This window comes from Maylandia zebra, linkage group LG1 (assembly GCF_041146795.1).
Source record: "Maylandia zebra isolate NMK-2024a linkage group LG1, Mzebra_GT3a, whole genome shotgun sequence".
Lineage (NCBI taxonomy): Eukaryota > Metazoa > Chordata > Actinopteri > Cichliformes > Cichlidae > Maylandia > Maylandia zebra.
In genome coordinates this window covers 17,332,401-17,349,235 of record NC_135167.1, presented here as the reverse complement: position 1 = coordinate 17,349,235, position 16,835 = coordinate 17,332,401, and the positions used below count along the sequence as shown (strand labels likewise).

The 16,835-nt window shown below is 37.1% G+C and overlaps 1 protein-coding gene across 1 annotated transcript in view; it reads right to left on the bottom strand.

Moving 5' to 3' along the window:
• The window catches only part of LOC101477406 (chromodomain Y like 2), a 46,442-nt gene that overhangs the window by 6,497 nt on the left and 23,110 nt on the right, over nt 1-16,835 (bottom strand). Inside the window, exons 2-3 of the mRNA XM_004539407.5 lie at nt 8,468-9,074; nt 1,607-1,824 (exon numbers count right to left, since the gene is read on the bottom strand). Of these exons, the coding sequence (XP_004539464.1) occupies nt 1,607-1,824; nt 8,468-9,074 (825 nt within the window). The remainder of the gene's footprint in view (nt 1-1,606; nt 1,825-8,467; nt 9,075-16,835) is intronic.

Here is a 16,835-nt window from a genome sequence, read left to right as displayed (position 1 = left end):
CATGTGCTGACAAATCTGTGCTCTCTCAGTAAATCGGACAGCCTTGCATTTACCCTTAATCATCCTTTGATTCACCCTCAAGTCACTTCTACCCATGTGGACATACACATGGGCTGTGGAAAGTGTGCAACTAGGGTAACCTAACACTTTAATCCACTGAAGCACTACACCTGGATATACTGATAATAACCATGTCTGATTAAGCAAAAAGAACGACCACAAATAGATGCAACTTGAAGCAAATTCTACACCGAGTTCAAATATTTCTGTTCTCACTTCATAGGGTCATTAAGAAAAACAATAAATAAAACCTTTATGCACAAAAAAACCTGAATATACAAATATAGGTTACAGGTTCTGATCAGCGATTTAAATTACAGATTTAGACACCGTCTGTTACTATGGCTATAAAGTTCAACATCTACAGTTTGTTTCACTGCTAGATTATGATTTTTTTAAGGTAGTTTGACTGACATGGAGTTAGCAGGTGATCACCAAATTACTGACAAGAGCGTAAGAAAACTCATCAAAAGTGGGAGGACACAGCTTGGTACAGATTATGCCCCCTAAACGCCTGTAGAGAAGACTCAGCTGGTATATCATTACACATAATCAGAAGTGTTTCTCAAAACAGTAAGGCCCTGAATAATCTATTAAGAAATCAACCAAAAACTTTTTGTCATTTTATACCTTAATCTTATCAAGTAATGGAGAGACTGAAAAGGCAGAATTCATTTTAAAAGTTTCTTTTTGTACTCACAAATTTACATTTTAAATAATATATTTTTTGAGAATGCACTGCAAATAAAAAAGAACAAACATTGGTTTATATTTCTCATTAACTAGTTAAGGGTACTCCTATTTTAGAAGTCGGGAAATTAATGACAGCCAAACTATATTCTCAAAACAATATTCCAGTTGTCCCATTTACATACTATGAATAATGTTTATGTTAATGATGCCCATGCCTCCTGGAGACCATAGCCTGTAGAAGCAATGGGAGTGATATTCCTAAATAGCAAACAGCTATGAAGAAATCATTGGCGATTATCTCTAGGGTATCCAGTTCTCTCTCTAAGAATAATTACATAAAGACTTCCTCAATGATCTTGCAGCATAATTTCCTCACTAGTTCAACTGGCATTTTGCTGCAGTAACAACAGATGGCAAAACACTGCATTATATGTACCCCTAATTGCTAAACTTGTTGAAGCCTTGTTTGTTAGGAGGCAGCTTTGAGGAAACTGTGCCCCCTTTTCAGCAGTGCCCTGTGTTAGATTTATGCAGCTAGCATTTTCACACCTGGCAGCTGTCAAATAAAACCACAGTTTTCTAAAACCGTCTCCTGAAAAACTCCCCTTGAGCAGTTAGGGAACTACTGCATAGCTCCAGGGCATCTCTACAACAGTTACTGGGCAAACTTTCATGGTTTCTTTTTTTCCCCCCAAACAGAACTCCATGGCAACTAGGATACAATCAACACCAATTAATACGTGTCAGCGAAGCACAAAATATAAATTATGTAAATATAAATAAACCGACATGCACTAATCAAAATGAAAAATGTAACATGGGCACAGCACTCGTGTGTTTTTTTTGTTCTCACCTCTGGCGTCAGACCATTGTTATCTGTTGTTTGGCTGGAGAGCAGGACATGCGTGAAGCCCTCTTCCTTCCTGACCACAATGTCTCGAAATCGACAATTGCTCTCGTTCTGTCGCACGTTGTACCTGAGACGCTTGTCAAAAACGTAGCCTTTCTCCTCAGCCAGCTTCCGCTTCACTGAGCTGTGTAGGTGCATCTTCCCATTGGCTAAAGGTGAGCCTGATTCATACAAGAAGTGACAGAACAGGTCAGTCTGTCTTCTAGAACGTTTTAAAATAATTGACAGCAACTGAAAGAAAAGAAAAAATCTATTACAGTTGGCTATTGCAATTATTGCTATTGCAATTACAAAGTGCTTCCAAATCCAAGTTTAAGGGTGAAATATATTTTTTAAGAAAGAGCATTAAAAAAAAAGGGACTTTGATTTGCACTTCGCACAGAGAAATTATTCGATAAATATTAGTTTGGTTAGACTGCGGACCTTTTAAAAGCGTCCGCTGAGACTGAAGAAGTGACTTGGATGAGTGACGAAATGTTTCTTCCACTGAAAACGTTACATTCAGATGAATATAATCAACTTTTTGGGATTTCCTTACCTGGATGATTGAGCAAGCATTAAGATACAGTAGTTCATCTTTTGGATTGGATCACATGTGCCAGCCTTTGCTCCCCATGTGTGAGTGAGCCTTGGCCACCCATGACCCTATCATTGGTTCACCACAGTTTCGTTCTTGGATCACTTTTCTTGCATTTTGACCACTGCAGACTGGGAAAACCCCATAACCCCAGTTTTAGAGAATCTCTGACCCAGTTAGTCTAACAATCACAATTTGGCCCTTCTTGGGCTCGCACAAATGCTTACACTTGCCCATTTTTCTTGTTTCGAACACATCAACTTTGAGGAGAAAATATTCACTAGCTCCCTGATATATCTCACCCACTAACAGCTACCATGATGAAGAGATAATGAGTGTTATTCACTTCACCTGTCAGCAGCCACAATGTTGTGCCCGATCAGTGTATTTGAAATCTGGAGAACACCCAACCCTTCCTTACAGCAAATTATCTTTGCTGCCACAGTGTGGCCTGAGTCTTTTTCATGTCACAGTGTTAAACAAAGCCTGCAAAGTTACTCCAACTATCAAATAAATGTTGTGTTTAGCCTATCAAGCCTACAAGTTCCTAATAAAAAAATTCATCCTTTTAGTTTTACTACATTTCTTTATACTATAATATTATTTATTAATACTTGGAGCTGAAAGCTGAAGGAAAAGAAAAAAAGATACATAGTCCATATACAGAAGTCTAGAAAATACTACATTATCTGAACTCAAAAAAATGATTATTTTTTCAGTAATGCGTTTTGTTTTGGGTTTTTTTAGCCTGAATAATTTTATACTAGCAATGATTTTAATTAAATTTGAATTTCTTAGTCGTTCCCAGTGTTATTATGCGATGTGGACAATTACACCTACTTTTACATATACATGTGTCATCTAAGGGTATTCTCTCTGCACAATATCACAACTCTCTTGGTGTGATTCAGTGAATTTCAACTTGATTGCATTAACATTTCAACCTTGGAAATTGCCCACAGTTATATTTACATGCAATCTCATGTTCACATTTTAAAAGCAATCAGTGTAATTTTCAGGTCTTGTCACACAAAGGAGCATTAACGTACAGGAGCAGTGTAATATCTAATGCACAGAAATCACTGATTCATCTGCACTGAGAAAGAAAAAGAAATGTCCAAGAGGGTCGAGTACCACATTCTCAGCTGTAGACTTTTACAAGATAAATGATTAAAGGCAGAAAGAAAAATGAGTCAGACAAAGCACATGTTCCTCATCTAAGAACATCTAGTGATGCTGTGGTAAAAAATAACCAGAATAAATCAGAAATTACTCAGGTACACAAGAGTCTTTTTACTAGAGCAAATGGTGTGATGCTTTTCCAGCCAAATTTATGACTGATGAAAATATGGAGACAAAACTCTGGTCCTTAAACAATAAAGTTCATGTTGACTGAAGATAAAAGTAAAGTATTTCTTGCCTGAAAATATAAGAATGCACTTTTAAATAATCATCATACATTGGGAATTTGTTTTCTTTAATTAACACAATCTGAAACTTGACTAATAGTGACTTCATTTAAAAAGCTAATTTGATTTATTTTTTACAGCAAGCTTGAAAACAAAACTAATTTGTAGGTACTGTGGGGGTTTTTTGGGTGCCAATTCTGAAATTGTGTCACCACCTTAATTGGGTCCATTAATGTTTGGACAATGACTTTTTTTTTGTGATTTTGACTTTGTGCACCACCACAGCAGAACTTAAATGAACAAAAAAGCTGTGATTGAAGCGCAGGCTTTCATCTATTATTCAAAACTAAATTATTACATACATTGTTAAGTGCTTACAACCATTTTGATACTTATGTCTTCATTTTCAGAGACTTGGAAGTAATTCAACAAGCTAACATCATTTTAAATATTATGACTTTTTAAAATATTTTACTTATATTTTTACTTGTATGTAAAATCTTGCAGTTAATGACTGCCATAAGGCTAGAACTCCTGTAGTTCATGAAATGCTGTGTTTCCTCTCTTGAGATGCTCTTCCAGGCTACTGCAGCTGTCTTCAGTTTCTGCTTGTTTATTTGTATTTCTGTATTCAATTTTGCCTTCAGTAACAGAAAGGCTGCTCTACTACACTGAGATCAGGTGACTAACTTGGCCACTGAAGACTATCCATTTTCTTTACCTTGAGAAACTCCTGGGTTGCTTTGGTAGTATGCTTCATTATCCATTTGCACTGTGAAGGGCCAAAGAGTTTTGCAGCATATGGCTGAATTCAAGCAGAGTACAGCCCCATGCATTATGTGACTACTTCCATCAGAGGTAATATTATCAATAAACACTAGTGGCCTGAGGGGTTTACTGCACACTTACACAGCCAGGCTTTCTTTGCATTAGCTGGCCTGACTTAAAACCCCAGTTAGAAATAACAGATATTACATTGGTGGTTGTCAGCTTTCTCCACTAAGGCCAGCTTCCTGCCTTATGCTTTATGCATGTTCACTTCAAAGCTAAAAAAAAAAAAAAAAGGGCATTTCACAGGTCATATGACTTCTTTCCCACAAAAGTGATCCCTATGAGTGCCACCTACTCCAGTCACAGACAGATGATAAGGATGGTGATAAAATGGTAATTAAAACTCTATAAAGAACAGTGGCAGGCTCAGCTGCAAGGGAGGGGTGGAGCAGTGGGTTCAGAGGACAGTGCTAGGGGAGGCTGGATATCAGCTCATTAATTCCATCATGTCTCCCCTATTTTATTTTTACAGCACTCTTCACCAAGTGGCACGGTGTGACTCAGGTCATATCTTCACAAGAACATAAAAAAACAAACAAACCCCAAAACAGAACAGTGAAATGCAACACTTACACAAATAAAGAGGTTAACACTACATTTTAGTTCAAGTTAATTATTTTTATTGCAGAGTGCCGCTGTTCTAAGGTGACAGCTGCACATTAGAGCTCCGAAACTTTAAACTGAAACATTTAAACATTCACATCTCCTGTCTAATATCTAATAAAGGAAAATGGGAATCACTTTAATTTGTTGGCAGATAAAAAAGTGAAATTAATTTTACTGCTTGAATAGGTACTCTTCATGAGAGTTCTGTGTTCTAATCGCTGCAATTCCAGCAGTGCAAGTGATACTTTAATCTACTGGTAACATTTATACATTTTATGCATCAGCAAATCAATACACAGGTATTCCTGTAACAATATGATGGACAGTTTGCGCTTTATTCAGTGGTTTTAGTAAAGTACAGCATTACCACTTGCAAAAATTATATTTCTCTGGCAGAGAATCTGTAAGTTATTACAGTGATCTAGGCAGGTAAAAAGGCAGGTAAAAAGACACTTCAGAACACTGACTTTAACCTGAGCTCTAACCTATTAATCTTGCATTATAGTACATTCCTCTGGTTCCAATTCCTCTGGTTCTCGAGCAGGTCTATGTACCTGGTCTTGACTTGGCTAGATACTGAAAAAGTTTTCTCCTAACCAATTCTGCAATCATCCACTAGTGTTGAGCACTTGAAAAGAAGGTAACCGGATTTCTTTCGGTAAAAAGAGGTCCAACACTCAAAGGTCTCAAGACTACCATGACGTGGATGGCTGAGAACCTAAACAGATATCATAAGATGTGAACAATGGATATAAAATAATACAGCTTGAGTGAAGCAACTGGAGGGACACTTGACTGTGATTAGTTGTTTGGATAGTTTGGATCCCACATAAGAACTGATCCAGTCTAGAACTAACAATTTCAGAAATGATCTGCAAAATAGTGACATCTTTACAGGGACCCGTTTGACTTCAACGGGTTAATGGGTGGAGCACAGGATTTTGGATGAGGTGAGCAGGGCAGTCTTTTGAGGCTTATGAGATTAGTAACTATAATAGCTCCCAGAGTGATGGCCATTAGGATGGGTTAGTGCTGCAGCCCTACCATCCTCATAAATAAACAACAGACTTTTATAAAGTATCACAATCACTTGTTAAATTAGGATGCTTTGAAATTAATGAACAACTGAGAAATTGAATTGATATGTTGTGGATCATACCATGACAGTGATGTCATCATATCCAAAAGCAATAGAAATTCAGTTTGCAACTGGAAATTTAGGCTTATCAGAAAAATTGTATCCACAAAAAGCAAGAAGAGGGCTTAGTTTGACTTAAGCTGATTAAAAAGAAAAGTGAAAATTGTTTACATTTGACCTCAGAATTGTGTAATTGTCTTTATTTATGAAGTAATTTAAACAAAATCAAACCAGATGATCAGTTCTATATGGGGTAAATATGGTTTACATGTTTTTGGCATATTTATTTACAGTCATCTTGTTCATGTTGCTATAGTGCCACTGAATGAAAAGACAATATAAAGCCTTACATAGCATGTTTCATGACTGTAAAGCCAGTAGATACTCACAGTTAAACAAGCAAATGACGCAAGTGGCCATAAAGCTAGTATCTTTATATCAGAAAATTTAAAACATCCTCTGAACTAAAAGCAAAATGGAAACACTCAACCTACAACTATGTACTAGTATGCTTAGTTATTCATCTTTTTTCTCTCATTTTCTGCTAAAACAGATCAAGATGACTTTTTAAAAACATAATTAATGATTAACTATAGTGGTTGAGGCACTGGACTGTGACCCAGGAGTGAAATTCAAAGGTGTTATCAGCACGAAAGAACCACAGTAGGTATGTGAGGCCATTTGTATGATACAAGAGCGACTGAGGTACTGTGGTAACATTAAAATATATAAATAAATAGCTTCTACTACTGCCACTATTACTTCTACTACAGGTTACTGGTTATTGTCATGGTGTAGTAAGTGTTATGGGTGAGGTGGAAAAATATAATAAATCATCCTTATCTATATACAAGCCACTACAGGACATGGTGTTGGGATAATACAAAAAAGCTATGGTCAAATCTGGATTCATTTTACATTTACAGTCGTTGTCAGAAATTTATGTACACTTATCATGGGTGTGATTATCCTGGTAATTCTGGGCTTTTAATTATTTATTTGAACTTTATTTACTTTTGGTGGAATTATTGTACGCCACACTTCCTTAAAGAGGTAGTAAGTAAAATCTCACCACCAGATGTCAGCAGATTTGAGACTACAGTCAACTGAATTCTGTTTTCTTACCACTTCCAATTCAAGTGCATAAATCCAGGTACAGTGGACACTGTAGGACAAATAACTCCACGTTTATTTACTCTGGAGAAGGTTTTAAAACTTTGTGAACTGAGTCAACGAGTCAGTGACTCTCACTTCTATCCAATGACAGTGATACTGAGGTGAGGTGTTGAGGATCTCTTGAACTCCTCTGTTGGTGAGGGCTGCTGTTTTTGCCAGGGAAACTAACTGAATTAATTGTGATATGATGTGAGAATGTAATCAAACTGTTTATCAGGGAGAAAGTGTGATTTTTAGGACACTCAAGCCTCATAGTATCTAGCATAAGGTTAACAAGCTGTTGTTGCTGTTTGGTTGGCTTGTTGTCAGCTGTGCACAGGACAGTAGCAAGTCTAATCTGCTGACAAAAACTAATGGCGACAATTTGGGGAATAAATAAAAAAAAATGTTTATGCACATTTTTTGTGTGTTACAACCCTGACTTCAGTTCAGGAGATGAGAGTTGATGTAAAGAGGAATAGGATGGGGTGGAAATGAGAGAAGTGGTGGAGGATACAGATGAAGAGGAGGAGGAAAATTACAGACTGAGAAAGATGCAAAAATGTTAAATACTCATAAATTGTTTTAAAGAGTAAAATATGATCTTTACATTAAATGTAACGTAGAGGCATGCAGCCAGTCTTTAGACACATGAATAAAACGTGATTAGGCAGAACAGCAGTGTTCATCTTGGCCACTGTATTCCAGATGGCAGGGCAATATGGTGGCTTACAGGAACCAGCACCCACTCCTACGCATCTTTAATAGATTAATTCGAAGTTCATGAGAATGCATTAAGTTGTTGAAAGATGTAATCACACAGCAATAAATCTATATTTATGAGCAAAACCTTTTTTCTATAATATATATATATATATATATATATATATATATATATATATATATATATAAATATATGAAATACTTACTGTACCAATATTAAGTTTTAAAAACAAGATTTAGGAGCACGGGTTTGAGTGGGCATGCATAAGAACAACAATCATATTTCTATAACAATATGTGCCTCAAAAATCCAGCATCACCTCATCTCAGTTTACCATACTATCTGCTTTTTCTTAACAACTTACCTAGTTCAGTAGTAAACTGCTGTCCGCTGGCTTCCATATGTCCTAGTTCTCCATCCACCCTGTCTGAGGGCAGTCGCTGTGACCTTGCTGCAGTCCTGTACATGAGAGAGTCCATCTCTCCGTTCTGTAGTCCATTATGAGGAACCCTCAATGACGGGACAAACGGAGGTCCGCCTGGTGGAGGAGCTTTAAATGTCATCGCTTTGCTCATTCTGTCCCCTAAAGCATGTTTTCCAGGTCCTACACCCACTTTTTTCTGCTTTTGAGTGGTTCCTGATCCTCCACTTCCAATCCCTAGAACAGTCCCTACTCTCACCCCCACAGTTGAGCCACTAGTCCTTTTCTTTTTTCGAGCTTCAGATCTAGCTCTTGAGTCATCTGTTGCAGAAAGGTGGCTAGGAATGAAGGGCTCTCCACGGTTTTTGGAAACTTTGGGCCGTTTGTGTGAGTGCAGTCTTGAGCTATTGAACTGATCAATAAATTCTTCACAGTGTAGTAGATGGTGTTCTGGCTCCCAGGTGTCCTCTTTACTTCCATAGCCTTTCCACCTAATTAGATACTCCCACTTACCCTTCTTATTCCGCCTCTTATCCACGATCTGCTCCACCTTTAAAAAAACAAAAACAAACAGTACAACATAGAAGAACAGATTATTAGACAATATTCTAATGACAAAAATTATCACAAAACACTTAATGCATTTGTGTTTGAGTCTCTAACCCTGTTTTTATTTCCAATATTTAGTCACAATGGCATAGGGGTGTTAAAGATTCTCCGAGTTCACAGTTCAGATAATACCACAGCACCACCTCCCAGCTTCTTCTGGGAACCCATTTGAGTTATGCAGCAGCCCAACTTAAAAGCAACACAGCTAAAGCTAGAAGACGGATGATAGACAGTACATAAAAAAACGAAAAAAAAAATAAAAATGGTTGTTGGCACCATGGTGTCACACATTCTGTCCTGAAGCCTGAACATGAGTATTTTAGCCATCATCACTTCATAGTCTTGAAACTGGATGTGACAAGTGGAGACTTGATCTGACTGAAGGAATGAAGGTTACTGCATGCTCGCATGGTAGCAACTTGTCACTCTGGACTATCTTCTTCACAGACTTAGTATAGCAGCTTCTTTTTTGGCACCTAAATGAATATCCTTCTGTGGGACCACAACTTAAATGAATAACAAAGAGCATGCAGTGTCTGTGTCTTAGTAGATTCGACCGTAGTTATCATATTGAAAACTTTAGGTGACTCCTTTTTCAATTTATTATGATCACAACATTTTCAGAAAACCTGGCCTTTGACCTTGAGGTAACTGGGATTCAAACTTTTTAAGACACATTTACACATATGATATCGATTTGAAAATCTGAAGTGACTTCTTAATTTATTGCATTCACAAGATTTTCATAAAACTTGACCTCTAATCTTTAACCTCTGGTTTGAGATCACTGAGATTCAATTTTATCTGAGATTTTTCGCAATTGTGCCTATGGTTTCATTTTCAAAAATCCTAAATTGCCTCATTCTTGCATTCACAAACGTAGGTGTCCACACTGCCTGAACACCCACCCACCGGTTGTGGTTACGACAACACCTAATCAGCTTTAAAGTTAAGTAAAAATTAAAAATTAAATATTGCTTTCAGCCAAAACTAAAAATAGCAGGAATAAAATTGATTCCAAAACCATCTTTTTTTCTTACTGATATTCATGAAGGAAACACAAAGGATTCAGAAGGGATCTTCTAGCAATGTTGTGTTATTTTCAGATAACTAATTATTCAGCAGACTGATTTCATACCTGTTGATCACTTGAACATAACCTGCTCCATATATTAAGGTTTGGTCCTCAGCATAATTTACCATGTACCCAAGCAAAAACCACCTATGTAGCACTGAAAACTTCGTGTTAACTCTGAAGTTACCTGCTAACCAATAAATCAGCGCTCTTAAGAGGGTTCAAACCCATCTAAGACTAAAGTTAAGAGTTGACTTCCTGGTTAAATAAGGGTTAAATAAATTCCTGTTTCACAGTACAGGCCTCTGGTAATGCTTGATTATTGGGCTAAAACCTGGTTTATCATGAAAATAACAAAAAGCAGAACTGTTTTACTTAAATTAAAAATACATATATATATTTATTGTCTACATTCAGATAGCAATCTGTACCCGGTAAATTTGATTTATCTTGAAAAAGATGAAAAAGAAGGATTTGTGAAAGTGTGTGCCGCACCTTTGGATAAACTTGATGATGATGCACCTTCAGAGGTCTGATTCTGTGTCATTTACCAGATTTGCACATAACTAAAATCAAAAGCTAAATGGGTACACTGAATTGCCTGACCATATTTAGTATGTTTTCCAGAAGATGATTCCTTATATTCTGAAACATTGCCAAGGAGTGCCAGATCGTTAAAAAAAGAAAAAAAAAAAAGGAGAAACATTGTGTGACATGTGTCAAGTTCAAGATAAGAGCTAACTCCCTGTATAAGAAAGATAAGAACCAGGGTGAAGCCAAGATGAGCTGCAGGCTGTTTTCATGATGAAACCTTAAAAATGGGCTTTTTGGAGGCAAACACCAGACGAGCCAGTATTTTATAATTCTATAGAGAAGAGATGAGGACAGGTGGCACACAGGCAAAAGAAGAAACTTTTACATTTAATTGGAAATCAGTTATTTGAGAAAAATACCGAGGTGTGTATAATTGTTCTTGGCAGGGGTCTAAAATGGGAGTGCTTCTGAAGTCATTGTTGCAAACTGAATAAATTCAGAGTAACAAAATAGAAATTCAACTGGTACAAAGCAAACACACACATCACTTAATTTCTTTCTGACACTCATACAAGCAAATATCTCAGATTTAATTTAAAAAATGCCTATAGTCAATGGTTGTCATTCTTTTTTAATCAAAACCATGGATACAAGTAAGTTATTGTTGCATAAACAATATAAAGTCCATGGTGTTCTTAGTGTGGAATCATGATTGTGGTATACACAATGTGTGACTAATCACTTCAACAATGAAACGACTCATTAATTTGCACTTCAATTTGACTGCATTCAACTTGATTCGCAAAGGTGTTGATTAGACTGAAGGTGAAATTACAAGTCAAAAGAGGCTTTCACATGAAAGAAAAAATAGAACATTTATTTAATTTATGCAACATTATATTTATATAAATGTATGTAAATAAATGTTATGTTAAATTACATTTATGTATTTTGTTACATTTATGTAACTTCTACTGGGTTTCACTTTGAAAACACACAATATCTTTAAATAAAAGCTAATAAGTACAAAACATACAATAGCAGCAAAATGTCACCGCCAGACAAAAATAAGGGCATCACTCTCTGTCTGATCCCTCGGTCCATCGCAAACACCCACATGCACATTATCACATCACAGAGAATACAAAACACCCATAATATCCACATCACACCAAAAACAAGTCATACATACACGGCAAACTGAAATATCCCAGTAAAATCTGTCACCGATGGCATTTTTTAAAACATACAAATAAACAGAAGCTCCACTGTTGTTACACGGAAGGCTCAATTATGTGAAGCATCAAAAGGTTGATGAGATTTCATAATAATCACTGCCAGATGTGAGAGTATTTTTGAATCTACCTTTTATGTCTTTTACTGCAAATGACAAGAAAAAAAAAAACAATAAAACAAAAAGAATATATAAAATAAATATCCATGTGACTTCTTCTGAAGAAACAGGTTTTGAGTCATGAGACCCGTGTTAATCGGCTGGGAGGTTTTATCAGAGGCTTCAGTATAGCTGTGGTAATAACTGCTCATCATGTTCTCAGATGTGCCGTGCACAGAAGTAAACAGCCTTTGATGGGTGAGCTGCAGGGGTGGCAGCGAAACGAACAGATGATTAGGTTGCTTACAGTCTAAGATAATGTCAGAGTTAGCAACCAAGCAGAGAGATACATGCTGAGAGGAGAAAGAAGGATAAAACCTGAACATGGTGTGCACTTGCATACACAGAAAGGAGAGGTTTAAAAACTCTTGATGCTGAAGCATCTGCTGCAGAGAATGACTTCATGTGTGGCATGAATGTGCAATGTTGAAACAATGCTCTTGCTATAAAACTGCGTCTACATTAGGTTGTCTAATTTTTCTTGGAATGGCACCATTTTATTGATAAACTTGTGTCAACACTATAATTTCCTGGTCATTTTCAAAGAGACTTGTGCCCATAGTAAAAAAAATAAAAGTCTAAACAAACAGATGATGAATAAATCTCTACCTCATGCTCTTTTTAATTGGAAAGAAATAACGAAATGTCACAATCTGGGAAGTGGGATAGACCAAAAAAGAAGAAGTCTAACAAGATAAAAACACAATTTCAGCTAAGCTGAACTAAGATTCAAGAGACAAGATTCATATGACAACAACATAAAATTAATTTGTGACTAGTAGGTTGTTGGTGTAGCTTAGATGTCCATTTCAGTGGGATGATTTGTTCAGCAATATCAGCATAAAAGGAATGATTGAGAAATTTAAGGTACTGCAACCACCATTGGAGAATTGGAATTCTTTAGTTTTTTTATTTAAAATGAAATAATTGAGAGCAGTCCAGTAAACACATTTAACAAATCACTACAAAAATGTTTCAGAGTTAATCTAGATAAAGATTTTATTTCCAAATTCAATGGTTTTACCAAACACTGAACTCAACCTGCTAAGACAGGAAGGCTGAGCACATCCAAACAAATCATCCCACTGAAATGGACATCTAAGCTACACCAACAACCTACAGTGTAAACAACATCCCCTGAAGGCATCATTTCCACAGCAACTTCAGTTGAAACATATGACACTGATCTCATTTAGGAAAAGCAGAAATTGGGGTTGCCTCGGAGCAAAGCTTCTTAGCGGACAAGTAGTCTAAGCAGGAGTTTAAACAGTTTTTAACTGCATTATGTGTAATTACATTTTAATTATAGGTTTGGGAGCTATCATAAAAATAATTGGAGTTCCATGGCTAAGTAGCAATGTTTACACTGTGCTATATTAAAGAGACGTATAAAAGCATAATAATAAAACTCAAAGGAGGTGCTCAATCCAATTCTTTTGGCTAGTGCGACTGATGTCTCGGATAAAAAAAAATGCTTAGTTCAGTTTGATTATTTATCAATTCAAGTAAATGACAAATATGCCCATGGACAGTGTGCCAACACTGTCCTAGAGAATGCCATAAAAAAGTCCTGCTTTTCCTCTACAGGAAGGCATGCATGTGTGTGAAAGAGAATGAGAAGAGCTGAGATGCTGAGACAAACTGATGCGTACTCAGGCTCAGATTGTTAAGGACAGTGTAAGCACGGCAGGCAGTGAGGAGGGACATTCATGCTCAAACTTCGAATGAGGCAACCGTGCCTAGTGTGAGCACGCCCTAACATATATTGCACAGGTGTACAGACGAAATAAGCTTGCTGCCAACCGCAAAGGCAAAACAGGTAAAGATCCTGAATGTTCTACAACAATCAGCAAGGAGGCTGGCAGTCCAACACAAGCGTTTGTGTCCAGAGGTGATGGTAACTGATGATTCATGGTATCATCTGATCAACATAGACATCAGTCAGTTTCCTGATAGCACTTAGGGCTGGGCGATATGGCCTAAAATTCATATCGCGATATAATTTGAAGCATGTGCGGTAACGATATATATTGCGATATATTCTTTTCTTCTGTATAACGTATTTTCCACACTATAAGGCACACTTAAAATCCTTTAATTTTCTCAAAAATCGAGAGTGTGCCTTATGTATGAATTCTGGTTGTGCTTACTGACCTCGAACCGATTTTGGCGTGCAGAAATCTGTTAAAAAATGTTTTAGTACAACTTTGGTAAGCCGCACTGCTTGCTGGATTGTAAGAGCATTACGGCTGCCGTAGTGAGGAGCTTCGCGGAGTAATCTGGGTCCAAAACTCCGTCCGCTTCAGGTCCCAAAGTCAAACGAACACAGAATTAAAAACAGTCTAAATTCTTTCATCTTTAATTAAATCATCAGCGTTGCTGCTTTATCGGGTGTAACAATTAAGTTGTACATCCATGCATCCATGAAAACAGAATTTATTAAATTTAACGGAGTTAGAAGTTAACAGGAAGTTAGCTCGCTAGTTTACACCTAAACATTTCATACCATGTTCTGACTGAGAGACTTTTGAAACTAATTAAAACGTACAGCTCTGCTACCAACATAAATGAAGACAGAAAACTAAACAGCAGTGGCGTTTGCAGGGTTACTGAAGTTGGACTACCTGGTATATAATGTTGTGCTACGTGAATGTGATTGCTAGCGACACAGCTAACTTTTTTTCCACTCAATAAAAGTTAACGTGAGGGATTCTGGTGGTCAGGGACAAATGCAATCACATAGCAGGATGCTATACATGGGCCAAACTTCAGTCAGGAGAACAACTGAGATTATTCATCCACAATACAAGGTTAGTTATTAATATACTGCAACAACATGGGAATAGAGCAGCTGCGAGAGAATTCAACATTAATGAATCAATGTTACGGAAGTGGAGGAACAGCAGTTTTTGGCTTTCCCCATATTTCAAAAGTGCTTCATCTCTTTGCTATGACTATCGCCCGCCATAATCTGCAGATGATAATGGTTGTAGCCGCTGCGATGCTTTCGACCAAAACAGGCGCAGCTTGATGACATCATCAACATGCACTATCGCGATAGAAATTTTGACTATATCGCTCTATCGTTAGCCAAATTTATATCGTTTCTATCATATATCGTTTATATCGCCCACCCCTAATAGCACTACATGGGTTTTTTTTCGCCATGAGCAAATGAATGTTTTCTTGCCTTGCCAGCATCCAGTTACCAAAGGATAATGGGGCTTTGTTCTAGTAGTTTATAGTTACAGATATCCACTCACCACGCAAACCACGGACTGGTTTTAAAAGAATGAAAAAACAAAACGAAAAACTAATTTGTCCTTCTATTTCACCATGATCATAACCGCTTTTCTTGCTGACGCTTACCGAGTTTGTTTACAGGTCATTGTTGAATTTCAAACCAACACTTGAGATAGTTTTCTGTTCTCTCTGTCCATCTCTCTCTCACTCTTGTACATAGACTCACTTCTGATTTTTGACCTGTGTTAGAGGAAAACTCAGACACTCAAGGAATTCAAACAACCTTTGTAGCTTTCAAAATCCGTTGTCTGCTATGTTTATAATGACCGCCCATCTCCAAAGGTCTGTGCACTACCGTTCTTCTCCCTTTTGTCTTGCATGCATAAACACACATCATGCACATGTGCAGTCTTTTAGTAAGTGGTGCTAAAAGTCCTACAATGTCTTAACTTGACAAGGCCAAGGACTAGGAACGTCTTGTTAGTGATGAAGATTGATTAAACGATTGAACAGCTGAGATCCATGAGAGCCTCTGCTTAACCCGCCTTTGTTACATTAAGTCCTGGATGAGGATCAATTTCCAAAGTCTTAAGGAAAGTTAGACCCGCCCACCCAGCAGAGTGACAATACCTGATCAGCCTTTTATGGCCATGGGGTAAAAATGAAATAAGCTTGGAGCTAAAACAAAAAATAGCAGGAATAAAACTGATTCCAAAACTCAATTTTTCGTATTGATATTCATCACAGAAAGACAAAGGATTCAGAAGTAATATTCCAGGAATCGTGACGCTCCGGGGGTTTTAATAGATACCATAAGTGTATCATTTTCCTTGAGTTAGCATGTTCACAAAGTTGGGTGGTCCACACTCCTGTCCGCCTGCCCTGCAGGGTAACAACAGCACCCCATCAGCCTTTTACGGATGAGGGGTGAAAAGAATGAACATATTACCCAGTCCTTTCATGCTTCATTGCCTCCCTGTCTTTTTTAGAATTGAATTTAAGATTTTATTGCTCACTTTTAAAACTTTTAAATGGACTGGCCCCTTTGTATCTATCTGAGCTGCTTCACATTCATTCACCTTTAAGAGCTCTCTCAACTAACCAGTTGCTTTTACACAAGCTCTTAAAACTAGATTAAAAAAAACAGAGATGACTGTGCTTTTGCAGCAGCAGCAGCAAACCTACAAATCTAACCTCTCATCAGCAGTGCTAGACGTTACAGGCAATTAAGCTTTATTAAAAAGCCAGTTATTCTCCTTGGCTGCAGTGTGACATAATTTTAGAAGATTGCATTGCATGTTCTGCTTTTATTTTATTTTAATTTTGTGGATTCTGCTCTGTTTTAATGGATACTTATATATTTTCAATGTAAAACAATTTAGTGAACTCTATAGTTTTAAGCCTGTTATATAAATAAATATTACCTTAACATTAACTGCAACTCCTAGTTTCTCTTT